The sequence below is a fragment of the Peromyscus maniculatus genome, chromosome 1, assembly GCF_049852395.1.
Source record: "Peromyscus maniculatus bairdii isolate BWxNUB_F1_BW_parent chromosome 1, HU_Pman_BW_mat_3.1, whole genome shotgun sequence".
NCBI classification, from domain to species: Eukaryota; Metazoa; Chordata; class Mammalia; order Rodentia; family Cricetidae; genus Peromyscus; species Peromyscus maniculatus.
The window spans coordinates 119585152-119611247 of NC_134852.1; the positions used below are offsets into that span (position 1 = coordinate 119585152).

The 26096-nt window shown below is 47.1% G+C and overlaps 2 protein-coding genes and 1 pseudogene across 6 annotated transcripts; 2 read left to right on the top strand and 1 right to left on the bottom strand.

Moving 5' to 3' along the window:
• Window positions 1-31: 31 nt before the first annotated feature.
• Window positions 32-11400, top strand: Akip1 (A-kinase interacting protein 1). 3 transcript variants are annotated; one of them, XM_042281719.2, is made up of 6 exons: window positions 32-139; window positions 283-510; window positions 1327-1407; window positions 3796-3909; window positions 8492-8572; window positions 10950-11400. In XM_042281719.2, the coding sequence occupies exons 1-6, from the start codon at window positions 104-106 to the stop codon at window positions 11091-11093; spliced, it is 684 nt and encodes a 227-aa protein (XP_042137653.1). In that variant the 5' UTR covers window positions 32-103; the 3' UTR covers window positions 11094-11400. The 3 variants fall into 3 exon arrangements, with proteins under 3 accessions (XP_042137653.1, XP_076419591.1, XP_076419587.1); XM_076563476.1 differs by lacking the exon at window positions 3796-3909; XM_076563472.1 differs by lacking the exon at window positions 1327-1407.
• On the top strand, window positions 5195-6377 carry LOC143271608 (zinc finger and BTB domain-containing protein 24 pseudogene; annotated as a pseudogene).
• A 1121-nt stretch (window positions 11401-12521) lies between the features above and the next one.
• C1H11orf16 (chromosome 1 C11orf16 homolog) lies at window positions 12522-23889 on the bottom strand. 3 transcript variants are annotated; one of them, XM_076563459.1, is made up of 6 exons: window positions 23831-23889; window positions 23168-23349; window positions 21373-21529; window positions 18122-18356; window positions 15900-16536; window positions 12522-12689 (listed from the first exon to the last, which is right to left on the bottom strand). In XM_076563459.1, the coding sequence occupies exons 2-6, from the start codon at window positions 23329-23331 to the stop codon at window positions 12668-12670; spliced, it is 1215 nt and encodes a 404-aa protein (XP_076419574.1). In that variant the 5' UTR covers window positions 23332-23349; window positions 23831-23889; the 3' UTR covers window positions 12522-12667. The 3 variants fall into 3 exon arrangements, with proteins under 3 accessions (XP_076419574.1, XP_076419572.1, XP_015852788.3); XM_076563457.1 differs by lacking the exon at window positions 12522-12689 and adding an exon at window positions 15500-15667; XM_015997302.3 differs by lacking the exon at window positions 12522-12689 and having other exon boundaries at window positions 15715-16536.
• Window positions 23890-26096: the final 2207 nt, after the last annotated feature.

Below are 26096 nucleotides of genomic sequence, written 5' to 3' on the forward strand. Positions count from 1 at the left end.
GGCGCCCAGCAGTTAGCCCGGCAACTGGCGCGAAAGGGCGGCCGCGGGAACGCAGGCGCGTTCGGGAGAGCGCGGCGCGCATGCGCCCGGAGCAGCAGGTCGGATGAGGGGCCGCACCCAGGGTCCTGGAGGCGGAAGTGTAAGGGACTGGGGGTCCTGTCTTCCAGTCCCCAACTTGGAGTGCGCGATGCGGGCGGAGGGAGAGCTGGGGTTGCGGGGGAAGCTTCCTCCTGGATCCGGGCCTGGGTGCGGCTGACGCGCCGTGTCTGTGTGTGTGCCCAGGGAAGAAACATGGAGTACTGTCTGGCGGCCGCGATGCTGAACGGGGTGGACCGGCGCTCACTGCAGCGCTCGGCTCGGCTGGGGAGGGAAGTGCTGGAGCGCGCCAAGAGAAGGGCAGTGAACTGGCATTCTCCGGAGCGATCCAAAGGCAGCGTGGGGGTCCTTTACCGCCAGGACCCCTACCAGGAACGATGGTCGGTCCCCGGTCCCCAGCGCCTCCTAGGAGAGGTGAGGGCGCGAGCTGGGGGACTGCCCAGTCATTCTCGGCCTCCCACTGGGCCAGAGGGAACCTCCATGGCCGAAAGAGGCAAAGTATCTGGGCAAAGAGTGGAAAAGTCCTTTGGAAACTTCTTTTGACACCTTTTATTATTTGACAGGGGTCTCAAGTAGCCCAGACTGGCCTTGAACTCCTGCCTACACCTCAAGTACTAGTTTTAAAGGGATTGTACACCGGCGCAGTGTGACCAATTCTTTATGAGTAACAAAAGAATAGTTACTCGTTATTAATAGTTACTCAGAATAAAATAGTATTCTGTTTGTCTACTTTTAAAATATAATTTCTTGCGGAGTGTGGTGGTGCACGCCTTTAATCTTAGCACCCAGGACTCAGAAGTAGATCTCTGAGTTCGAGGTTAGCCTGGTGTACATAGCAAGTTCAGGCCAGCTAGGGTTACATAGTGAGACCTTGTCTAAATAAGTAAGTACAATTCTTAGTGTGGTGTCAGAACTTGGGAGATCGGGGCAGGAGGATCAGGTTCAAGGCCAGCCTAGTGTACATGTGACCCTGTCTCAAAAACCCTAAACAATAACAGCTTTTTTTCTACTACTTGATAGTTAGTAAGGCCAGCTAACCTATTATTTTAGTTCCTGGATAAATTGCATGTCTAGTTTACTGAGTTAGAATTCTTTCTCAGCAAGATCCTTCTTCCCAATTTCAGCTTGTAGAAGCTATCCTAAAAGTGAAAGAGGCTATCCCTCAAAAGGCTGTCCTTTTCCAGTAGAGACTTGTAGGTTTCATCTGTGGCTTGCCCTTTATTCACGTAGAGAGAAGAACGGCGCCCAACCCTTAGTGCTTCCTTCAGAACAATGGCTGAATTCATGGACTATACTTCAAGTCAGTGTGGGGTAAGTTGGTGCGAACTCACACTGTGCTCCTGATCTGTGCTTAGGAACAATCAGTACTCCTCCATCCAAGGACTTACAGGCCTTCATGAGCAGATTATAATCTATTAAACCAGGTGGTAAACACAAGTTAGAATTCATTCAACAAATATTTATTCATCCTAACTGTAGTTGAAGATACAGCAGTAAACAAACCAGAAAAGGTCTTTGCCCACATTGAGTTTTCAGTTGTGTAAGGGAAGAATATGGTGCTTATTTCCTGAATTCCACAGTTAGTCTAATTTGAAGATGTTTCCTTTTCCCTTTGAAATTAAGTTAAAATCCTCAGGGTCACTCCTGAGTTGTTTTGTGTTCAAAATGTTCCTTTTGAAACAAAAACTGGAAGCCTGTATGTTAGCTCTTAACCTTCAGTGTTTGTTTCCAGTTCATGGTGAATGTCCCAATAGGTTTGCAAACAGGTGTTGGTGACAGAGATGGCCATGTGAAACAGGTGCAGGTGTGCAGTTTCTGCTTCCCAAAGATCAACCAATTGGCTCTTTTTAATGGCAGATCTGCTTCCCAAAGATCAAACCATGTTCTGTAAATTTGAGCTAGCCAGTTGGCCGCTCTTAAGACTCACCTAAGACATGTGACCAGAGCAGAGAGAAGTTAGGAGTGCACTTCTGGACATGAAGCTCCCCTCCTTCTGTTCTTTAGCTTCCCGTGGTCAAGTTCAGATTTCTGAAGCCCCAAGCTTAATTATTGACTTCTTTGATTTCCACTGAGAGATGAAGAGTAAATTATGACAACACCATGCAAGATGTAGTCATTGAAATGAGGAAACAGATTTTAGGTTCTGACACCCATACACTGAGGTTGAGGGGATGGATGTTAAAGGCAGACCAGCCAACACTGAAGGAAAACACAGGCTGTTTTCTCGGAATCACACCGGGCTTTACATGTAAGTGCCCTGGATTTAAGGGTACTGGTGTATAAGCGAGAGAGAAAAGGATTGGTTTTGCTGTGCTTTCAGGCTTCAGATGTTAAGATCCCCAAACTGCCAGTCTTTCAGTTTTGTTGGAGATAAGATCTCAAGTAGCCCAGGCTGGCCTCAGACTTGCTACTTACCTAACCCTGAACTCTTGATCTCCTTGCTTCTACTTTCTGAGTATAGGGATTATAGACATTCACTGACATACCCAACCCCCATCTTTTACAAACATTCTTTAGATTACAATAGGATTTCATCCAAGGAGCTATGGTTCAGAGACCTTTTTTTGTTTGTTTGTTTGTTTGTTTGTTTGTTTGTTTTTGTTTTTCGAGACAGGGTTTCTCTGTGTAGCTTTGCGCCTTTCCTGGAACTCACTTGGTAGCCCAGGCTGGCCTCGAACTCACAAAGATCCGCCTGGCTCTGCCTCCCGAGTGCTGGGATTAAAGGTGTGCGCCACCACCGCCCGGCTAATGTTCTTAATTGTCCTAAGGAGGCATTAGAGTGATCTGTAACTTCAGCTCCACTATAAAATGATTAACTTAAACACTTGGTTCATGGTTCAGTCAAATAATAGTTGTCTTTGAGGCTTAGCAAACTGGTGTTCTTTATGTAGGTTTTCAGCTATGTTCCTCTTCAATCCCATTACAGACTGGTGCTTCATAACTTCTTGGTCTTTTGAAGATTTAGAAAAGTGTTCTGGGTTTGGCTCTACAATTTTAAAGTGGCCTTAAAATGTCATAGGTCCGTGTCCTGAGTTCTCTCCCCAGCCTCTTGTCACATTCCTTTGAAACTGTCCCTACAGTATGTTCCAAACAAACTTGTGACATCTTCATTACTCATAGTCAAGGGCAAATCTAAGGTTAACTTGGAAGAGGAGGAAGGAACTAAACAAGAAAAATGTGACTTTTCTGGTCTTTTGGATTATTCTTAAACTAGAGATCTCCCTCCTTCCATTATTCCCCTGTGTAGAACCCTGGGACAAAAGGCTGCATGGCTTTTAGGTTTATGTTTTGTAGCCTTCAACTCAAGGAAATCCCTCCATTCTTCCCTCTTCCTTGTCTGAGTACCTGGAAGTAAACCCAGAATGGTTGATCTGACTCTGTCAGGGAGGAAATGAAAGGGTGAGTGTATTTGACATGGAAGTGAAGATGTGAAAACCTTTACCTAGCAGAGAACATGATCCTGCCTACCTTTATTTACTTCATCAGAGTTCTTGCCCTACAGAGGCAGCAGGTGGCAGCAAAACCATGCCAAATGCAATTTCCTTGTCTTAGCATCTCAGGCCTAGGCCTGTGGAAAGGACAGGTAATTGACCTTTTTTCTCATGCTTCCTTCCATAACCTTACTGTGCACAAGTATCGGAGAATATTTCTGAAAATTTGGCCAGAATAATTAAATGTTCTTTCACATTATTTCTCTAGAAATACTACTCATCTATGCCAGAGGAAGGAGGGGCAACCCACGTCTACCGTTATCACAGAAGGAAGCCTCCAGAAATGTACATGTACTCGGACATAGGACATGATCGAGAACAGGTACAGCTCTCCATTGTTCCAGGCCATGCCTGTAGCCTCTCAAGGTTGAGACAGAGATTTGTAAGTCCCTGTGGGATTTTTTTGTCATCAGATACCTCTGTGACTCAGCATTCTAGAGCTCAGCAGACATGTGTGACTTCATAATCTCCAAGAACTTACAGAAATAGAAGTTTGTGTGAAACTTAAGATTATTTCACTCTAGGATCTTCAACTGAACCTGTGATCCTGGGCTGTGAGGTTCTTGGGCAGCCTTAAGAACCACATATTTACATATACATCTGGGAATACAAAAGAGGTTTGTGTCTTAAGCCACATGTAGCAGCACAGACCTTTAATCCCACCACTTGGGAGGCAGAGGTGGGTAGCTCTCTCTCTTGAGTTTGAAGTCAGCCTGCTCTACACAGAGAATTTCAGGGCAACCAGGCCTATACTGACTGTCTCAAAAACAACAAAAGATGTTATTTTTAACTATATATGTGTGTCTGTGTATGGGTATGTGCACATAAATGCAGGTGCCCAGCAAGTGTAGAAGAGGGTGTTGGTCCACTGGAGCTGAAGTTAACAAGGGGTTGTGAGCCACCCAGTGTGAGCACTGGGAACCAAACCTGAGTCCTCTGCCCTTAGCTACTGAACTATCTTTCCAGCCCCCAGAAAAGAGATTTTTAATAGTTATATCTTACTGAGATAGTGATACTGCTATGTCTTTGGTAATTTTTAAAAAGGAAATGTGGGTGGGGGTTGTCTGCTTAAATATTTTTCATTTTTCAGACAGGGTCTTGCTGTGTTGCCTACTCTGATCTTGAACTGGTCTCAAGTGATCCTTCTTCGGCCTGTAGGGTGGCTAAGACTACCTTGGTTTTTATAAAGATAAGAGCTAGCAGTCCCTTATCACACACTCTGTCTTGTTTGGTTGGTTTGGGGGTGTTTTGTCTTGTTTTGTTTTGTTTTGTTTTGTTTTGTTTTGTTTTGTTTTTTGTTTTGTTTGAGACAGGGTTTCTCTGTGTAGCCTTGACTGTCTCGGAACTCACTCTGTAGATCAGGCTGGCCTTGAACTCACAGAGATCCTCCTGCCTCTGCCTCCTGAGTGCTGGGATCAGAGGTGTGTGCCACCACAGCCCGGCTCACACTCTATCTTTTAATATGTGTTAATATATTTAGTATATGATATTAAAGATTAATATCTTTTAATATGTGTTGTACAGCTTTTGGGTTGGCAGTCATGGCGAAGGAGGCTAGCTGAGAGCCAGCGCGCAGTGGCAGGAAGGTCAGGGAGTGGCGACGTGCCCTGCCAGCTGGGTGCCCTCTAGGAGGCTGGGGAGGTGGCCTAGGCAGGGCCCCGCTGGGCGGCCTCTACAGATTTAAGCCTCTTCAGAGTCTGAAGAAAATGGCAGAGACAACAGCAGAGCCTTCTGGGTAGCTTGTTGTTCACTCAGACACTCACAGTCACACTGTCCTGGCTAGCCTTGAGGACCAGAGAGAGAGAGGCTTTCTCTGTGATATTACTTTAATTGTGGAGAATGTGCATTTCTGAGCCCACAAAGCTTTACTTGCTGCCAGTAGCGAGTATTTCTCAATGATGTTTGTGGAAGAGGGTGAGATTGGCCAGTCTATTTATATGTTGGAAGGCATGATTGCAGACACTTTTGGTATTCTGCTGGAATTTATCTATACAGGTTATCTACAGGCCAGTGAGAAAACTACAGAACAGATCCTGGCTACTGCTCAATTCTTAAAAGTCTGTGATCTGGTAAAGGCTTACACAGACTTCCAGACTAACCATGGCTCTCCAAAGCCGCTGGCTCTGAACGGCACTGGGACTCCAGTGGTTGTTATTTCTAGTAAGAAGAATGATTCTCTAAAATGGAAGCAGGGAAGACCAAGAAAAGGCAATAGTGTGCGGGAGGGGAAATCAGAACTCACTTCTGAGGAAGACATGCAGCTGAGAGTGAACAGTTCAGTTCAGAATAGACAAAACTTGGTGGTTAAAGAAGGAGACAGTGTGGAGCTGAATGCAGGCACAGATCCCAGAGGAAAAGGCATCTGAATCCGCTGGTGAGCCAGGTAGAGTGGAGGAGGTGCTCGCTGAGGATGAGAACTGTGACCCCAAGGCTTAGGATGGGCAGGATAGCCTGAGTAGGCACAGCAAGTGGAGGATTCAGAGCTCTGTCAAGCTTAAAGATTACAAACTCATTGGAGGTGAAGACGACCAGTGTTCAGCCCGGAGAATATGAGGGGAAAAACGTGCCAGCGGTCCTGAGGCCTGGTGTGAAGACCGTGGCAAAGTCTCTAAGTATAATCACTTTTTAGCAATCCACCAAAGATGCCACACTTAGAGCAATTTGTTGAGAAATTTGGAGTTGTGGTCATGACAGTATTTATTTATTGTTCAATTTCTATATGATAGGCATTTTAATAAAGCCTTCTTACATGCCATTTTATATAGGTCTCTTAGTAATCCCACAGTAGGTAATATCTCATGTACAGATCCAGTCTTACATAGAGCAGGCTCACCCATGCCATGATAACCCAGCCAACCTGATTCAGAACCCTTGGTTTTTGCTTTGTTTTTTGTTTGTTTTTTTCTTATCAAGTTATTAAGCACCTCCTGCCTTTTGATTTGTGAATGTTCCTCATCTTGGCAGAAACATTCTCCTGCCCTGTTCTACAGATGTCTTTATAGTTTAGCCATCTTGTAAATATTCCTCCTTTTGGATATCTCTGACTCAGCATTGGTATTTGTCCACCTTGTTACTGAAATGTCCTTTGTCCTCTCATATGGCCAATATGGCAGCCACTAGCAACACAGGGACCTTTTTTCCTCTTATACAGCACTGAGGGTGGAACCCAGGGTTTAGGTGCGTGCCAGCCAAGCATTTTACAGCCGAGCTCTATCCCAGCCCTACATAAATTTTATCACTTGAGTTTTAGATAGCTAGACTGAGGAACTGAATTTTAATTTTGTTGTTTGAATAACCACATATGTCTGATGGCTACCATATTGGACAATGTCTCTAGCAGAAATTCTCGAGTTCTTTCTTGAGCTGTTTGATTTGAGGTCAGGTTGTGATTGTCACTTGTAAGCTTGTGTATAGGGGCTAGTGTTTTCAGTTTTGCTGTCATGTGACTTAGTGGCACCTGCTGCTGTGTTTCTGAGCCTGCACCTAGAACCACCCAGAGCTGCTGCAGCTCCCTGTGCTCCTCCACACTCAGCCTGCTGATTGACTTGTCTGGACTGGCCACGTTTGAAGTTTCCCAGAGATGGAGCTCTGTCGATAGAGTGCGTGTACAAAGCCCTGGCGTCACACCCCAACACCACAGAAATGGGGCAAGGTTGCACGTTCTGTGATCCCAGCACTCCAGAGGTGGAGACACTAGGATCTAAAGTTCAGGGTCATCCTTGGCTGCAAGGCAAGCCAGTGATACATGAGGTGCTCTCTCAAAAAAGAAAGCCCCTCAGAAATTCTGTACATTGGCCGGGTGGTGGTAGCACATGCCTTTAATCCTAGCACTCAGGAGGCAGAGGCAGGCGGATCTCTGTGAGTTTAAGGCCAGCCTGGTCTACAGAGTGAGACCCAGGACAGGCGCAAAGCTACACAGAGAAACCCTGTCTCGAAAAACAAAAAAAAAAAACAAAAAAACAAAAAAACAAACAAAAAAAAAATTCTGTACATTGAAAACTTGAATTAGGGTACTTTGGACAGAACAAAATCCCAACTATGTGTTGAATTGTAGTGGGTTCTATTTTATTTTTTTCTAATGGGCTCTGTAACTAATAGATTCTAATACTAGATTGTATTGTAGCTATTTTTATCCAAGTTGTACATAATTTAAAGCATTACATTGTTCAGTAAAACTTAAGGACAAAAAAATATGTGTTGTGCAAAAGCCAAAGGTTCTGTTTGTTCAACAGAAGTAGGCTTTTTGGTTTTGAGTTTTCTTAAACTCCTTTAATTATTCTCAAAACTGACAGACTTAAGTCCAGAATTAAGTCCCTGACTTCTCTGGTCTATGAGTCATCTTAGGGTAGTAGAGTAAAGGGGTCAAGTGGCAGGAGTGAGCATGGGGATGTGAGTGGACTCAGTACAGGCTGCGAGAACCCTTTGAGTAGTCCTGAAATCCCCTCTCCACCCTGGCCTGATCTCTCCAAAGAGCAACATTCCTCTTTCCTGTGATGTACAAAAATGGTACCTCTAAAGCTTTATCCATGTTCCCTGCTAATACCATTCCTAGGAGAAGCAGAGAAGAAAACTGTGTTTATGAAAGTCTTTTGGGTGTCATGACTTTAGCATTTCAATCTTCCCTTCCATCCAGGAGACCAAGGCTCTGAGTTAAGTGAATCCTGCTAGTGAGTAACAAGACATGGGATTTAAACTCAAGTTTGCCAGACTCCATAGTTCACATAAGGAAAAAGTAACAATGGAAAACACATCTCTAAAAATAGCTCTAAATGTACCAAACAGATCATTAATAACAGGTGACAGATGAGAAAAAGGCATAGGAAATAATCCTAATAAGATAAGAGAAAATGTCTCTGCTTTCAGAAGGTCAAAGCTCAGGTCATAATCGATATTTATCTTGACAGAGAAGCAGCAGAGAAGAGACATCTGTTGGTCCAGGAATTATCTACCAAACATCAGAGCATTCTCAAGAGGCATCCTGGCCTGTGAGTACAGAACTTCATGTGTGCTGGGCTTCACTACCCTTCTGTAAGCTGGCTGACTTGTTACCAATTGGGCTTCATTTGTATGGAGCTCTACAGTGTCTTCAAATTAAGAGGTTTACTTGAAGGTCCACAAGATTTTAGTTCAGTGCAAAATTCTGTTTTCTTAGTGTTTTCCTTCACTGGAGGCTTAAGGGATGCTCTGTGTGCCTCAGCTCATAGTTGTGGTTGGAAAGAATGTTAAGTATTCACAGCTCCCTTCCTAGGCTCAGCTGGGCTGGCATTGGCTCCTGCTAGAATTCCACCATCTGTTGAAGCAGCAGGGGGGTCTGACCCTCTGCTTGTAAAATGCAGCCATTGCTGAAATTCCAGAATGTGTACATGTGGTGATACTGGGTTCCAAAACATTTGAAATGTTTCTATGGAGGAAAAAAAAGAAATAGATATGGGTGTTTTCACTTTCAGGACCAAGGAGTAAGTAAGTAGTCTTTGAGCCTAGGGAGTTTGTTTGGGACTTGGAAGAGCTGGAATTCGAGGAAGGAACTTAGACATGTTGCTGCAATAAATCACTTTTTGTTTGTATAAAGTTTGTTACTAACCAGGATTCAGATATTCTAGAGTTATTAGCAACTAAAAAATTTTGCTTCTAGTACAGATGCAAGCTGTCAGCTGTGGATATCTTCATTAGTGCTGCTTTTGGTAATTCTGATTGGCCTGGAGTTCCAATGTGAAGATAGATTTTTTTTAGGTTTATTTTATGTGTATGTGTGTGTACTTGCATGTATGTATACCACATGCATGTTTGGTACCCTCAGAGGCTAGAAGAGATTGTCAGGTCCCCTAGAACTGGATTTGCAGGCTTTGGTGAGCCATCACCATTGCCTAGGTTCTGGGATCCATACCTGCATCCTCTACAAGAGCAGCAAGCAAGTGCTCCTAACTGCTGAGCCATCTCTCCAGTCCCCCCCCCCCCACACACACACACACACAAATAGGCACTAACCTCAGTGCTGCCGTGTATGGAGATGAATGGAGCATGTCCTTGGCTAGGATTCTGAGGCCCCTGTATATTACACAGTCATCCTCTGATAAACAGCAGTGTCATTACCACCTCCTCACATCAGTTAAAGGGTGTTGGACCTTTAATTTTTCAGAAGTGGAAAAATGATAACATAAAGTAGCTGTTGAAAATGTTGACCTCAAGTCTGTCATCAAGGTAACGTGGGATGAAATTTCATGGAAGTACAAATATCACTTATTCCTGCCATAGAATTTTCTGGCCAGTAGTTTCATTAGTCTCCCTTGTGTGGTGTAAGAAATGACAACTCTGCCCATGGTTCTTTCCAAGCATTGAGCAGACATGAAGTAGCTACCCAGATACATTTTTTTTCCTTTGAGATAGGGTTTCTTTATGTAGCCCTGGCCATCCTAAAACTCACTGGGTAGACCAAGCTGGCCTTAAACTCACAGAGATCCTCGCCTGCCTCTTCCTCCCAAGTGCTGGGAATAAAGGTGTGTGCTGCTGTGCCCAGCTCAGCCCAGATGCACTTTGGCTCTTACCTGCTCTCTCCTGGTTTGTGACTTTGCCTTTTTGCCGTGTGAGCTAAGGCCCATCCCCTGCAAATACACCTGCCCTGAGCCACTTCCCAGCCAGGTATGAAGTCTAGCCTTGGAGGATTGTTTCTACTCAGTTCAGCTCTGAGCACTGTCCCATCAACTCCAGCTTTCCGGGCTTTGCAACATAAAAGAGCCCACCTTCCAGTAAGCGCTTCAGTGACAGAGGGCGTCCATTCATATTATTAGCTTAGGAGAGAAACGGTGCCTCATCTTTCCGAAGGGAGTCTGGCAAAGCATGATTGAAAGACCTTGCCAGTCCTAAGTGCCATTTTCTACTTCTGATTCCCAAGCAGCCTTTCCCTCTGCCTAACTCCTACTCCACCTAGGGGTTTCCTTTGTGTGCGTGCATGTGGGTTTTTTTTCATATCAGGGTCTTTCTCTTTCTATGTAGCCCTGCCAGTCCTGGAACTCTCTTATGTAGACCAGGCTGGCCTCAAACTCACAGAGATCTGGCTGCCTCTGCCTCCAGAAAGCTGGGATTAAACATGTGAGTAACCACACCTGGCAGGTGTTCTTTTTATAATTTGTTTCTATAACACTTTCTCATTTACAAGTTTTGACATGCTTGCTTGTGGGTAGGTATTCTCACAGATTTAGAAAGAGGGCATCAAGCATTAAGGCTGAGAATCACCAAAACAACAGTGCCACCATGTGACCAAGCTGAGCCTTGAAGGCAAGACCCCATATCTATACATTCCTCCCCACCTCTGGCACACAGTGGCAGAGATCAGTCTTTAAACCACCTTGCCTCTTTTCCTTTCAGGCTGAGGACATCTCTAAGGACCTCTACATAGAAGTGTATCCTGGGACCTATTCTGTCACTGTGGGCTCAAGCCCTCTAACCAAGAAGACTCATGTGGTCGAAGTTGACTCGGGGCAAAGTGTGGACTTGGTCTTCCCCGTATGAAGTTGACCATCACTGCCATCATTTCGCTCTTTTTTAAGTAGCAAGAAGAATAAAAATCACCTATTAATTGTCTTAATAATGATAGATTGATGCTACTTTTAATGCTGGCTGTCAGGGGGCAACCTTTGTGAACTGGAGTCTGTCTCTTTCAGAGCTCATTTTACCTTGCGATTGATTATAGAAGTCCCCCATCCTTGTGTGCCTGAAAACAATAATGTAACGGTGCTGTCTGAACAGCTCTTACTACTGGCTTTCCAAATAAGTGTTAATTATGATAATAAAGGGAGAGATTTGGAACTAAAAAGAATTCATTTTATTGGTATTAAAAAGAAAAAAACCCAATGTTCCCCATGTACAACTGTAGGCTTTGTGAGAAGACAGCAGGTGGGCACACCCTGCCCCTTTTGTGATAGGTGTCCTAAGCCGTTCAGCAGGCCCCTGGCAGGAAGTTCCAGTGCAGGACCACCAGCTCCTGTGGCCCTCACAGCAGATGTCTTCCAAATGCTGCTTCCCTGCAGGAGCTCTCAGGACCTGCAGGAGCTCTCGGGAGGGGAGCGGGCGCTGTTAGACATTCTCACCTGCAGCCTGTGCTCAGCCTCCTTCTGTTAAGGCTTTCTCAGCCACTCTTTTTAACCTCTTTTCAAGTGTTTACCTCATTTTCCTTAACTTCCTCTAGGAGAAAAATCTTCAATCTTATAGGCTGACTGTAATTTCAAGGATTTTTGTTTTGTTTCTGTTTTGATTTTTAAGATGAGACAGGATCTCACACTGTAGTAGCAGACCGGCCTAGTACAAACCTAGGCTGGCCTTACACTTGGAATAATCATCCTGCCTCGGCTTCCCAAATCTTGGGATTTACAGACATGAACCACAATACCCAGTTTGCCTTTTAAGATTATTTCCGTGTGTATGAGTACTTGGCATACGTACCGTGTGCATGCCCGGTACCCACGGAGGCCAGAAGATGGTTGTCGGCTGCCATATGAGTGCTAGAAGCAAACCTGGGTCCTCTTTAAGAGCAGCAAATGCTCTTAACCAACGAGTCACTCTGCCCCAAATTTTAAAATTGTGTGTCTATGTGTGGACTTGTGCACCTGGAGTATAGGTACCCTCAGAGTCCAGAAGAGGGGATCTGACCCCTGGAGCTGGAATGACAGGTGGTTGTGAACTGCCTGACTTGGGAAACATTTTATAGGGATCCTTGTACATCCTTCCAGAAGCCTGGAACGAACTTTGTGGGTCCTCTCCATCTTCTGACATGCACAACAGTGGGTATGTGGTTTTCTGGAAAGGGGCCATAGTTTTACCATCCTCAAACAGAATATGACCCCAGGAAGAACTACTTAAGGAGTCCCTCAGATGCCCTGCCCAGGCATTCTGCTTTACCCAGATGCTCAGGACTTTTCTACTAAGGGAACTGTTTCTCTGGTTGTTCTAATGCCTGGCTTCGTTGTCTGTGTTCAGCTTCTGGTTGAGTCTGCCGTGGTTTCTTGGTGGCTTTCAGGGCTAGCTCCTGGGTAGTCCCCACAACTGCAGTTGGCTCTCTGTCCTGTTGGTTGTCCTTGTCTTTTTTCTTATTGTGGCAACATCTTGTTCCTAAACCCAAGATCAGTTAGTGGAGCCGATGCTGGAGACAATGGGAAGTAACAGCCTGTCTTTTCCTTCTAGCTTTGTATCCTTGTAAGGGAATGCAGAAGGCCATGTTTGGAGGGCAGAGGACCCACACACCCGAGGATCACAAGAGGTAGAGCTGAAGGCTGATGGTCAAACTTTGGAACTTGACAGACTGACATCAAGTACCGTCTGATGGAGTGCTGATAATTAGTACTGATTAAATACTAATCCTGTTTAGAAGCCAAACAATACATTTCCTTACAAGGATGCAAAGCTGGAAAGGAAAAAGCTTTGTTACTTGCTGTTGTCTCCAGCCCTGGCTCGCACTTGGCTTTGTGCCTGTCAGTCATCTTTGCCAGTTGACAATGACAGGCAGTATGGCATCTGCATGGTGGCTCCCATCTATAATCCTAGAACCAGGCTAGTCTAGGTTTGACCCAGCCCCTGTCAAAACTGCTAAAAACAAAAAGAGCAGGGGTGGGACTTCTAACGAATAGATCTAAAAAGGAAGAAATAGCTGGGGGGTGAGGGGTTAGGGAGTGGGGGGGGGACCTTTCCCATACACCATCTAGAACATTCTCTGTGTGGATTTAGAATATTCCTGATGTTGCTCCATGGGCTGCTCCAGAAGTTTAAATCTTTTCCTGAACTGTAACAAAACACCTAGGACCCAAAAGATACATTATTCTTTATGATTAATTATTAGAAATATTTTATTTTCTTGAAGATTGATTTTTAGCCTGGCAGTAGTGGCACGCATCTTTAATCCCATCACTTGGGAGGCAAAGGCAGGCTGATCTCTTGAGTTTGAGAACAGCCTGGTCTACAAAGTGAGTTCCAGGACAGTCAGGGCTACACAGAGAACCCCTGTCTCAAAAAAAGAAAAAAGATTCATTTTTATTGTGTGTGTGTGTGTGTGTGTGTGTGTGTGTGTGTGTGTGTGTGTGTATCTGTATGAGTGTATGTCATATGTACTTGGGTGTCTATGGAGGCCAGAAAAGGGTGTCATGTCCCCTGGAGCTGGAGTTAGCAGGTGATTGTGAGCTGTCTGATGTGCATGCTGGGCACTGAACTCTGGTTCTCGGGAAGACAATAAGCACAGGTTTCTCTGTGGAGCCCTGGCTGTCCTGGAACTTACTCTGTAGACCAGGCCAGGCTGGCCTTGAACCTAGAGATCTGCCTGTCTCTGCCTCCGCCTCCCAAGTGCTGGGATTAAAGGCATGCACCACTCCCGGGCAAACAATAAGCACTCTTAACCACTGAGCTATCTCTCCTGCCTCAGAATTTATTCTGACAGGAAAAACTGATTTGCATATATTTTAATACAGTGATTGGGAAAGGGACTGAACATGGGTCTAAGCAGCTTTAGGTAGGAGGTGGTAGCATGGATGTAGGGCGGGAGAGAGTCTGCTTGTCCTTGACTGGTTTCTGTCCACCCTAGAGATTTCAAATCACAGCAATGAAACCAAACCCAGAAACCTGAGCCTGTCTCATCACCGCGGCCCCTCTGGTCAACCCCTGTTGCTCTTCCTTACGAGAGTAGGTACAACCTTTCTTTCTCCAGGCTGTGCCAAGCAGGAGGTGGTGGAAGTCAAGAGTCAGTCAGCATGAATGTTAGATTTGGGAACTACTCTCTTTATCCTGTCACTGGTTGGGAGGAGGATTCCAGAAACAGCTGTTTCCAAGCTGTTGCTGCCAAGACTTGCTATAGTGAGACCTGGAGACCACTTTAACAGAAGTTCCAGACTTTTCCTCTCAGTTGACCAGAAATGGATGCTTGTCTTTCTAATTATTTCCCTGACAGGGGTGAAGGAAATATCCCCAGCTTTGGATGCCAGAGAAATTCCTGAAAGCCTCTTGTAAAATACAACTGCAGGGGGCTGGAGAGATGGCTCAAAGGTTAAGAGCACTGACTGCTCTTCCAGAGGTCCCTGAGTTCAATTTCCAGCACCCACATGGTGGCTCATAACAGTATGTAACCACTCCCAGGGAAATCTGATGTCCTTTCTGGCTTCTGAGGGTCCTACATATATGTGACACACAGACATACGTGCAGGTAAAACACCCATACACATTGTATTTAGTTAAAAAAAATCTGAGTAGACTTAGGCCTGTACTGACTTGTGCCCAACCCTGGGATCTAGAGAAGTCACCCAAGAAAGTAGAAAAAAGATCTCAACCTCCTGGACCTGAAGACTTAGTCCTGTGGTGAGCGTGAGCTGCTCACACGCTGAGTAGTCCATTCTGGCTAAGTAGCTGTTGTAGGAACAGGCCAATGGCTTCAGGCCTGGGTCTCAGTTTGCATGGTGTCTAGTGGACCCTGAAGCCCTTAACACTCAGAGCATAGTATGCCTGCCACAGATCCCTCCTCAGTGGACAGGAGATCAGTGGCGACGGGCCTCCAAAGTGAAGCCCAGGCCATGCTTCTCTAGGCCACCTGCCTCGTGCAACTCTGCTCCCTCACCTAGACTTCTGTTCTTTCTGCACTCTGATGGGAATTTAGATAGGATGGCTATGGGGCAGAGAGTAACATGCATCTCCTCTAACCTACCAAGATGTGCTCCATAGTCCTCGGTACAAGGTGAAACTAGGGGTTGCCCATCTATTCTAAAATGAGCAGCAAAAGGCAGTGCCCCCCCCCCCCCCCCCCGTCTTACTAAGGGGCCCATGTGGACAGTACAGGCTAATCCCTAACATTTAAGGACTAGTTTCTATACTTGCTCAGGTCTTGACTCTCATCAACACCTGCAGTCAGCACCCTGTTAGCAGATGAGTGGAAACAGAAAAAGGAAGATGTGGCTAGGGATGTTGGTAGAGTGCTTGCCTGGCATGCATGATGCCCTGGGTTCTACCCAGCACCACATAAACCTGGCATGGTAGTACATGCCTGTAATCCCAGCCTTCAGGAGGTAGACGTGGGAGGATCAGGAGTTCAAGGTCATCTTTGGTTACGTGAGACCCTGTTTCAAAGAAGAGGAGGGTGTTAAATAGAGGTACCAATCAGAGCACAAAGATCAAGCCTATCTGTCCTCTCCTGGGGGAGCTACCACTTTCCACATCTGACATTCTCCCCCACAGCCTGCATTCCATACATTACTTTCAAGCCCACCAGAGTATACCAGATTCCCATGAGACCCTTGCAGCCCTTAGCCCCTGCCGGGGGCGCTAGCGCCATACCCCAGTATAACATACCTGGTTTTCCAGGGGGGTGGCTCAGGCCCGTTTCTCCTCCAGTACCTCCACTCAGGCTGGCGGGGGTCGAATTGCTGCCGCGGCCTCTCAGAAAGAGTAGGGTCAGTGTTGACTGCCCTGCTTACCATCTGTCTCTCAGGAAGTCCCGTCTCCAGATGGCTCTCTGAATTCTCTTCCTCAGAGGAGGAGGACATATTGTAGCTGAACGCTGCTGTGGCCTCCTCTTTGGGACCTTGTAGGGGCAGAAGCTGAGCTGTGGGCTTCAGCTCCAGCTCTGGGCGTTTTCTGGTTGTGACCTCTGAGGTCCCAGTTAGAGGCCACCAGCTAGGCCCTACCACAGGACAGCCGCAGAAACAGCTCTGATACAGAAGCTGGCAGCGGGCATGAGAGAGGCAGGGAGGGCATAAGAAGGAAGAGTTCAGAGGAGGCTTGTGTGTGGAGCATCCAGTGTTAGGTCCCCGCTGAGAGCAGTGAGGTACCCAAAGAAAAGGACTGTGGTAGTCCCTTGTGTGAGGTGTTTCTAGTCTCTCCACAGCCTTCTTCCAGACAGTGGGCGCCACACACTGGACCCTGTCTAGAGGCACCTTAGTTGTCTTGCCATTCCAGAAGTGAACAGTGATCTCTTCTTCTTTAGATGCTATGAACAGAAATGGGAGACATTTTTTTTTTAATAATTCCTGGTTCTTTGGAATAAAGGTTTCCCTATCCTCAAAGCCAAAAGCCTCAGCCCCATCCCTCTGCTCTTCCTGGCTCTTCATGTGCCACTGTGCCCAGAGAGCCTGTGGGGATGTCCCCTGCTCCCGTAGCACACTGACCACCAGCTCTGGAGGATGTGCTGGCACCTCCCTGCCTCCTAGGCTGAAGAGGACCTGGAGGGAACTGGTTTTCATGCAAAACCAAAATGCAGCCTCAGCAGAGGCTTTTTATCGTTCTCTGAAGTACAGCAGTGCTGACTGGCTGGCGTAAGAGGATGGTCAGTCTCTGGAGGACTTGGTGAGTGATCAGTCCCCATGACTAGAATACTTTCCCACCACCACACATAATGTCTTTGTTGGGTTTGCTGGTTTGCGTTTTTTGAGATAGGTCTCATTATGTAACCCACGCTACCTTCAGATTCACGATTCCCCTGCTTCAGCCCACTGAGTGCTGGAATTAGAGACATATGACATCACATCATATGATGGTTTTGGTAATCAACATGGTAGTTCTAAGTTGTTTCTCTTGATTTTATTTTATACATTTTGTCTTTTTGGTTGTTGTTTTGCTTTGTTTTCTAAATATTTTTATTTTTATGTGTATAAGTGCTTTGCCTGGATATATATATGTGTGTGTACCACATTCATACCATGGTGCCCAGGGAGGCCAGAAGAGGGTACTGGGTACCCTGGAATTGGAGTTCCAGAAGGATGTGAGCTTCTGTGTGAGTGCTGGGAACTGAATCTGGGTCCTTTGCAAGGACAGCAAGTGCTGTTAACTACTGAGCCATCTCTCCAGCCCCCATTTTTTTTTTTTTAGACACTCTTACTCTGTAGCCCAGGCTGCCTTCAAATTTATGGCAGTCCTCTGGCTCAGCTTCCTAAGTGCTGGCATTACAGACACAAGCCACATGCCAGCTTCTGTCCTCTCTGATACTAAACATCACATATCCTGGAAGATAGGACTGTAGATCTGCTGCCCCTGCAGGGTGAGGGTGCTGGGGAAGGTGTGAGGGTTCTGTTTGCTGTAGTTCTGAGACCGCTGAGCCATGACCACCAGCAGTGCCCCTCTGGGCAGCCATGACCACCAGCAGTGCCCCTCTGGGGAGCCATGACCACCAACAGTGCCCCTCTGGGGAGCCATGACTCCCACAGTGCCCCTCTGGGGAGCCATGACTCCCACAGTGCTCCTCTGGGGACCCATGACTCCCACAGTGCCCCTCTGGGGACCCATGACTCCAGCAGTGCCCCTCTGGGGAGCCATGACCACCAGCAGTGCCCCTCTGGGGAGCCATGACCACCAGCAGTGCCCCTCTGGGGAGCCATGACCACCAGCAGTGCCCCTCTGGGGACCCATGACTCCCACAGTGCCCCTCTGGGGAGCCATGACTCCCACAGTGCTCCTCTGGGGACCCATGACTCCCACAGTGCCCCTCTGCGGACCCATGACTCCCACAGTGCCCCTCTGGGGAGCCATGACTCCCACAGTGCTCCTCTGGGGATGTCAGGTCACAGGAGCTTCCTCACCTCTTTGGCCTTTCTGTTTCTTCAAGCCCAAGAGAACAGTGCCAGGGCCGAACTGCTGCTGCTCTGGTTCCCAGGGTGCCAGTACCTTGTCACCCGGTTGCAGTGAGAGTGGCCCGGATGGCGAGAACTGAATGACATCTTCTGGAAATACCACTCTGCGTTGTTGGGCTGGCAGCTTTAGGCCTGTGACAAGGGGAGCCTCAAATTCCACAACCAGGGCCCCCCGCCTCTCCAGCTATGGGAAAGGAAATAGAGGAAGATTTGACATTAGGGGCCAGGGAGATGGTTCCGTAATCAAGAGCCCTGGCTGCCCTTGCAGAGGACCATGGTTTGGTTCCCAGCACTCACACGGAGGCTCACAGCTATCCATAATTGCAGCTCCAGGGGATCTGACACCCTCTTCTGGCCTCTGTAACCACCAGGCATATATACATGATACACATGCATGTAATCAGGCTGTCTTAGTTACTGTCCTGATGCCTTGATAAAACACCATGACCAAGGCAACTTATAAAAGGGAGTGTTTACTGGGCTCACAGTTTCAGAGGGTTGGAGTCCATGGCCATCATGGTGAGGAACATAGCAGGAAGCAGTCAGGGTTGTGCTGAAGCAGAAACAGAGCTTACCTCTTGATCCACAAGAACAAGGCAGAGAGATCTGAGAATGGTACACACAGGCTTTCAAAACCTCAAGCCCACCCCAGTGACACACCTCCTCCAACAAGGCCACACCTCTCATCCTTCCCCAACAGTTCCACCAACTAGGGACCAAGCATTCAAACATAGGAGCCTAAGGGGGCCATTCTCCTTCAAACCACCACACAGACAAAGCACTCATACACCTAAAATAAATCCTGAAAAAAAAAAAAAAACATTTGAAATACAACAATAGGGGAACAGAATGAAATACAACAGGGAACAGAGAGTGGCAATGCACACCCAGTCTCAGTACAAGAGAGGCTGAGGCAGGAGAATTGCTCTTGAGCTTGGGGGCAGCCTGGGCTTTATACTGAATTCCAGGTCATGTTGAGGTACATATCAAGTGCCAGGGCAGCTGGGGCTACAGACCGAGACCCTGTTCGAAGCAAACAAAAAGATGGGGCAAGCAAGATGGCTCAGTGGGGAAAGGGGCTTGCAGCCAAACCTGACGACCTGAGTTTGATTCCCAGGACCCACTTGATGGAAGGAGACAACTGACTCCCCCGCCCCCCCCCCCCCCGTTGCCTTCTGACCCACATCCCATGGCACACGTACACACACACACACACACACACACACACACACACACACACACACACACACGGAACCACATTCACAAAGTCTGACTCCAGAAAGTAAAGTACCGGAGCTGGGAATGTAGCTAGTCGGTAGAGTGCATACCTAGTACGTAGAAGACCTGGACTCAATGCCCAGCACTACACAAGCCAAGCATGGTAGTGAAACATACAATCACAGCTCCTGAGAGGCAGAGGCAAGAGAATCACAAGTTCAAAGTTCAGGGCATCCTGGGATACATAAGGTCCTATGTCAAAAAATTAAAACTTGGAACCCGAGAGATGGCTCAGTGATTAAGACCACTTACTACTCTTACAGAGACCCAAGTTTGGTTTCCAGCTCTCACAGGGCAGCTCACAACCGTTTGTAACTCCAGTTCTGGGTGGGAGCGGGGATTCTACACGATCTTCTGGCCTCTGTTGGCATTGCACGCACATGGTATACTTAACATTCACACAGACATAAAATAAAACTAATTTTTTTTTTTTTTTGGTTTTTCGAGACAGGGCTTCTCTGTGTAGCTTTGCGCCTTTTCCTGGAACTCACTTGGTAGCCCAGGCTGGCCTCGAACTCATAGAGATCCGCCTGCCTCTGCCTCCCGAGTGCTGGGATTAAAGGCGTGCGCCACCACTGCCTGGCCAAAATAAAACTAATTTTAAAAAGAGAATTCTAAGCCAGGAGGTGGTGGTACACACTTTTAATCCCAGCACTCAGGAGGCAGAGGCAGTGGATCTCTGTGAGTTCAAGGCCAGCCTGGTCTACAAGGACAGCCAGAGCTGTTATACAGAGAAACCTTGTCTTGGGGGAAAAGAAAAGAGAGAGAGAAGTCCAAGCCAGGTGGCTTTAGGGGTTCACTTTTCAGCATTTGATGATTTGCCCTTCTCTTAAATGTGATAAGCCATTCATATGCTACATTGTGGCAATTAAAAAGCAATGTCAATTGGGAGCACACACCTTTAATCCCAGTACCTGGGAGGCAGAGGCAGGTGGATCTCAGAGTTTGAGGCCAGCCTGTTCTACAGAATGAGTTCTAGGACAGCCAGGGCTACACAGAGAAACCTTGTTTCAACAAACAGAGAGATCCACGAAAGTCGCCACTGAAGTGGAGCCCAGGCCTGGCTCCTGGCATTTCAGAACAAGATTGTGTATTGTGAGAGCAAGTGCCCACATGTGAGAAGTACATCGCAGTTCCTCTTTCAGGCTCAGGCCCATGATTCAACACACTGAATCTTCCTGAACAACTGATGTACATTTTTCTCACTGTTAAGGGATAAACTGTGTTCTCCTTTCTGCAAGTTGATGGATTCAAGTCTTTTTCCCAGTACCCCAGCATGCGATGTCCTCTTAAGAATCAGGCCATTGCAGGTATAATTAGTCAAGGTTACAGTGAGCATGGCAGGCCCTTATTCTAACTGATGTCTTTATACGAAGAGGAGATTTGAGGGGCTGGAGGGATTGCTCAGTGGTTAAGCACACTTACTGTTCTTGTAGAGGAACTGGGTTCAGATCCCAGCACCCACATGAGGCAGCTCACAGTCACCTGTGGGTCCAGCTTTAGGAGACCCAACCCCCTTATACACATAAATAAAAACCATTTGGGAAAGAGAGGAAATGTGAATAGATAATAGAGAAAGCCATGTTAAATCGAAGGCAGAGATCAGGGTGCTGCTTGTTCAAGCTAAGGAAACGCCACGATTTTGAGCAAATACTTGAAACTATGAGAGGAGCAGGAAACAGACTCGTCCTCGTGGCCCTTAGAAAGACCCAAGCTTGAAATGCCTGACTTACAGCCTCAGAATGGGAAGCACACAGTAGGTTTCTGTCAGTCATGCTGCTCATCTTGCAGCACTTCACCCCACAGCCCTAACAACTCAGCCAAGAACCAATGTACTTCCGGATGTACGCAGCCAAGACACATCGGGTGCAACAGCGCCACCCAGAGGAGTGTGTGGGGAGCTGATGGGGAGAAGCACTTGCCTCTGGAGCAGCCTTGATCTGAGCCAGATAATAAAAGCCATCAGGTTCCCTCCTGGCCAGGACCCAGGGGCCAGCAGCATCTCCAACTCTTCCCAGCCAGCTAAGCCCCTGCCATGGTGTACCAGCAGTGTGGGAACATGGGTGACAAGAGGCATACCTGGGAAAAGCAAATGATATCAAGGGGTGAGCGCAAAACCCTAAAAACATCAATAGGGCTCAGAGGGTAAATGTGCTTGGCACCAAGCCTGACAGTCTGAGTTCAATTCCCAGACCCCACATCGTGGAAGAAGAAAACTGACTCCCATAGGTTGTCCTCTGACTGCCACATGTGAGCTATAGCGTGTGTCCCCATCTAGATAAATATATAAATATAGCATGAAATAATAAAGCCAGAAAGATACATGCCTCGGGGTCTGATCTGAGGAGACTCACTGCATGAGGATTATAAGGGTGTGAGCAAAAGAAATCCAGGGAGAATGTGGCAATCTATGACTTCCTGTAGGACCAGCTAAAACTCTGGAGTTAGCAGAAAGTGAAGGGCACAGAGGGCCCTTTTTTGGACTGCGCATTGTTTCAGGATAACCAAAATGAAATCTGCTTCTCTACTTGTGTTAATCAATGCTTGAAAGACAGCGTGGGATTCTAGGATGAGGTGACAAAGTGACAGGGGAGCCAAACTGTAAGTCGCTTGGCTCCAGGGGTCAGAGGGATGTGGAAGTGATGGAGCTGGGGCAGCGGAGGAGCTCCTGAAGGGGCTGAGGAGTAGTGGAAGGCAAAGCCAATTCCGAGGATTCTCTGGCCTGGGGCAGTTGCAGAATGGAGGATCTGGGCTTTGGGGTTTTGTTTCCTTCAAATATTTATTTTTTACTTTTTGAAGTGTATGTGTTCAGATTCCCTGGAGCTGGAGTTACAGGCATTTGTGAGCTGCCTGATGTGGGTGCTAGGAATTGAAGTCAGGTTTTCTGTAAGAATGAGTATGCACTCTTTACTGCAGAGTAATCTTTCCAGCCCAAGAGGGCCTGGGCTTTTGAAAAAGCTGTTTTGTAGGCAAGTCTGAATATAAAGGTGTTTAACTTGGGGAGGGAGAGAGAGAGAGAGAGAGAGAGAGAGAGAGAGAGAGAGAGAGAGAGAGAGAGAGACTGGGCGGTGGTGGCGCACTCTTTAAATCCCAGCACTCAGGAGACAGAGGCAGGCAAATCTCTGTGAGTTTGAGGCCAGCCTGATCTACAGAGCGAGTTCCAGGACAGCCAGGGCTACACAGAGAAACCCTGTCTCAAAAAGATCAAACCAAACCAAAAGAACAACAAAAAAAGCTTAACTTGGCCTTGAACAAGGTGTTCCAAACAAATAAATTAAGAACTTGAGCAATGGACTGGAGAGATTGTTTAGTGGTTAAGAGCACCTGTTGCTCTTGCAGAGGACCAGGATTTAGTTTCCAGCACCCACATGGCTACTAACAATCTTCTGTAACTCCAGTTCCAGCAGATCTGCTGCCCTCTTCTGACCTCTGCAGGTACTGTATGCATGTAGTACACAGACATGCAAGCGGGCAGAACACCCAAACACTTTTAAAAAATTAATTTTTTTTTAAATTGAGTATTTGGGCTGGTATGCCCCTATCCCAGGCAGACTGGTCCCTGGAACTTGCTACAGGCTGAAGTTCCATTGCCATCTCATAGTCACACTTTAGACAGCTGACCGAAGATGCCATTCTGGAAAATCCCAGGCATTTGAGGCACTTTCAACTGGACCAGGAACAGAGGAGAAAGGAAGGACAGAGGGCAGAAGCTGGTACCTGGTGAGTGTGCAGTTCATGGGCAGCCAGGGTGCCTGTGTGGCAAAGGGACAGGTGAAAGGGTCGCAGGGGGGCACGGCACCATCCAGGTCAGGGGCTTTCCGGGGTGTGGCCACACTGCAGTATCTGGGCAGAGGCAGCCCAGGCCTGGGAGAGGGCTGCATGGCCCTCAGAGCACCCACCTGGAGCAAACACAAGCATCACAGTTGTCTCGGCCTGGCAGAGGACACTCCCTAGGGTTCCCACACACACACAGAGTTTCCGATTTGGAGTACCTATCTCAGAATGTCCCTCGGGATCTAGGGAGGGCTGAAAGAATGGAAGCTAGAAACTTAAAGAAGTCCCACTTTAATCCTCCTTCAAAGCTGCGTGCTCACAGCTTGTAACCACTCCAGAGAAGAGCCACAAGAAGCTCCCGTTGGGCTTTACCTCCTTCCTCCTCCCCAGTGGCTAGAACCCCGGAGCATGCCCTTTCTCTACACACCCTGCTCTGGCCACCTGACCCCCCCAAAAGCCACCAGTTCCCCCCCTAACCTGGTCACCTACAGGACTAGCACAGGGCCATCCCCTTTGTGGACTTATTCAGAGGCAGCAACAGCCACCAAAGACTTGTTAGGGTCTACCATGGCCCAAAGCCACAGGTCTGATTCCAAAGGGACTTACCTGAAACCCCAAATCCAGCCGAGACTTCAGCCTTGCCACAGTCTCAGCCCCGTCTGACAGTTGGCATTCATGGCCTTGGCCCAACAACTCTTGGTTCCCAGGCAGGTTGCCAAGCAGGTTGCTATGGATGTGATCCAGCAGGCTACACTGGGGCATGGGAGGGTACTGGGCATGTGCAGAGGGTGACCTGAAGCACTGAGAGACTTAGATTTGGGGGTAAAGTGGGGGAATCAGGGCAAATTTTGTATTCTCCCTCTATCTCAAGGGTTGCTTCCTTACAGTGGGAGCCTCTTAGGGATCTGGGGGGAGTCCCGTGAGGGGGTGCTGAGCTCTACAAAGACAGAGGGCTGTCTATCCTCCTCTACCTAGTGAAGGCAGGAGGCTGGATCAGGAAGCTACTGAGTAGCCTAGGGACTCTTCATTCCTTGTAGTTTAAAACAAAATAGCCTTGGGGCTAGAAAGGCAGCTCAGAAGGTAAACTGCTTGCTGTGTGAGCATGAAGACCTGAGTTCGAATCCCCAGCACCCACCTGGCTGTGTTTACAACCCTAGCATGGAAGGAAGAGCTTAATGGCCAACTACTGACCCAAAATGTGGAGCTCTGGCTCAATGAGAGATCCTGTCTATAAATAAATAAATAAATAAATAAATAAATAAATAAATAAATAAATAAATAAATAAATAGGAGAGCAACTGAGGAAGACACCTAGCCTCCACAGGCCCACGCATGTACATACATACATACACATACACACACACACAAACAAACGTAACGGAAGAAGTGGAAGTATGGGGAACAGACTGGTGACCAAAGGAATAGAAGTCCAGATTCCTTGAGACTGGAGAGATGGCTCAGCAATTAACAGCACTGGACCCCGGTTCAATTCCCAGCACTCACATGACAGCTCACAACTGTCTGTAACTCCAAGATCTGACACTCTCACGTAGGCACACATGCAGGCAAAACACCAGTGCATATAAATCATTAAAAAAATAATAAGTCTGGGCAGTGGTGATTTGTCCATGCCTTTAATCCCAGCACTCGGGAGGCAGAGACAGGCAGATCTCTGTGAGTTCTAGACCAGCCTGGTCTACAAAGGGAGTTCCAGGACAGGCACCAAGACTACACAGAGAAACCATGTCTCAAAAAAACAAAAACAAAGAAGTCCAGATTCTGCTCTCATGCCTGTATCCACAAAAGACTGGTATGTCGAAGCAGTCACGGTGCTCAATGGAGAAGACCCAAGAAGCCACACGGAGACATGTGTGTGAGCCTCAAGACTGTGGCTGGCTGGGAATTTTGTGTACAGACTCTCTTCTTTTTTTCTTTTTCTTTTTCTTTCTTTTTTTTTTTTTTGTTGTTTTTTGTTTTTTGTTTTTCGAGACAGGGTTTCTCTGTGTAGTTTTGGTGCCTGTCCTGGAACTCACTCTGTAGACCAGGCTGGCCTCGAACTCACAGAGATCTGCCTGGCTCTGCCTCCCAAGTGCTGGGATTAAAGGTGTGTGTCACCACCACCAGGCTCAGACTCTCTTCTTCTTGTGCAGAAATAAAGAGATATCTAATTCTAGAAGATTCTGGTGGCTACTTCCTGAGAAAGTCATAGAGAGAGACCTAGTCTCTTAGGCACTCTGTTCAGGTAGCCCACTGCCCCCTCACAGTGTGTTCTGCACTGACTTTAAAAATGTTCGTTTACTTTTATTTTATATGTATGAATGTTCTGCCTGCATGTATGTATGTGCATTACAGGCATGTCTGGTGCCTGCAGAGGCCAGAAGAGGGCTTTGGATCCCCTGGAACTGGAGTTATAGAGAGTTGTGAGCCGCCAGGTAGATGCTGGAACCCAAACCTGGATCCTCTGCAAGAGCACCAAGTACTCTTAATCACTTAGCCATCTTTCCAGGTCCCTGTACTTCTTGCTGGAGAGAGAGAGAGAGAGAGAGAGAGAGAGAGAGAGAGAGAGAGAGAGAGAGAGAGAGAGAGAAGTTAAGGAGGGAATGCATTCTCTGTGTTGGTTATGATGGTGACAGTTTGGGCTGAGTTTTCTCTGGCAACTCAAAGTGCCTTGAGTGATGATGCTGTCCTAAAGCTAGTTTTGCAGTCACCAGAATGACTGTGGCCCGGACACATGCCTTGAACACCAGTCTAAAAAAGACTAGTGAAGGGGGCGGCCAGAAGGGATTACGGAATGAGACCATGGGGTTTCAGTGGTGGTAGTTAGGAAAATATTTCAAGTTAAAATGGAAGACTAAAGAGAGAAGGATGTGTT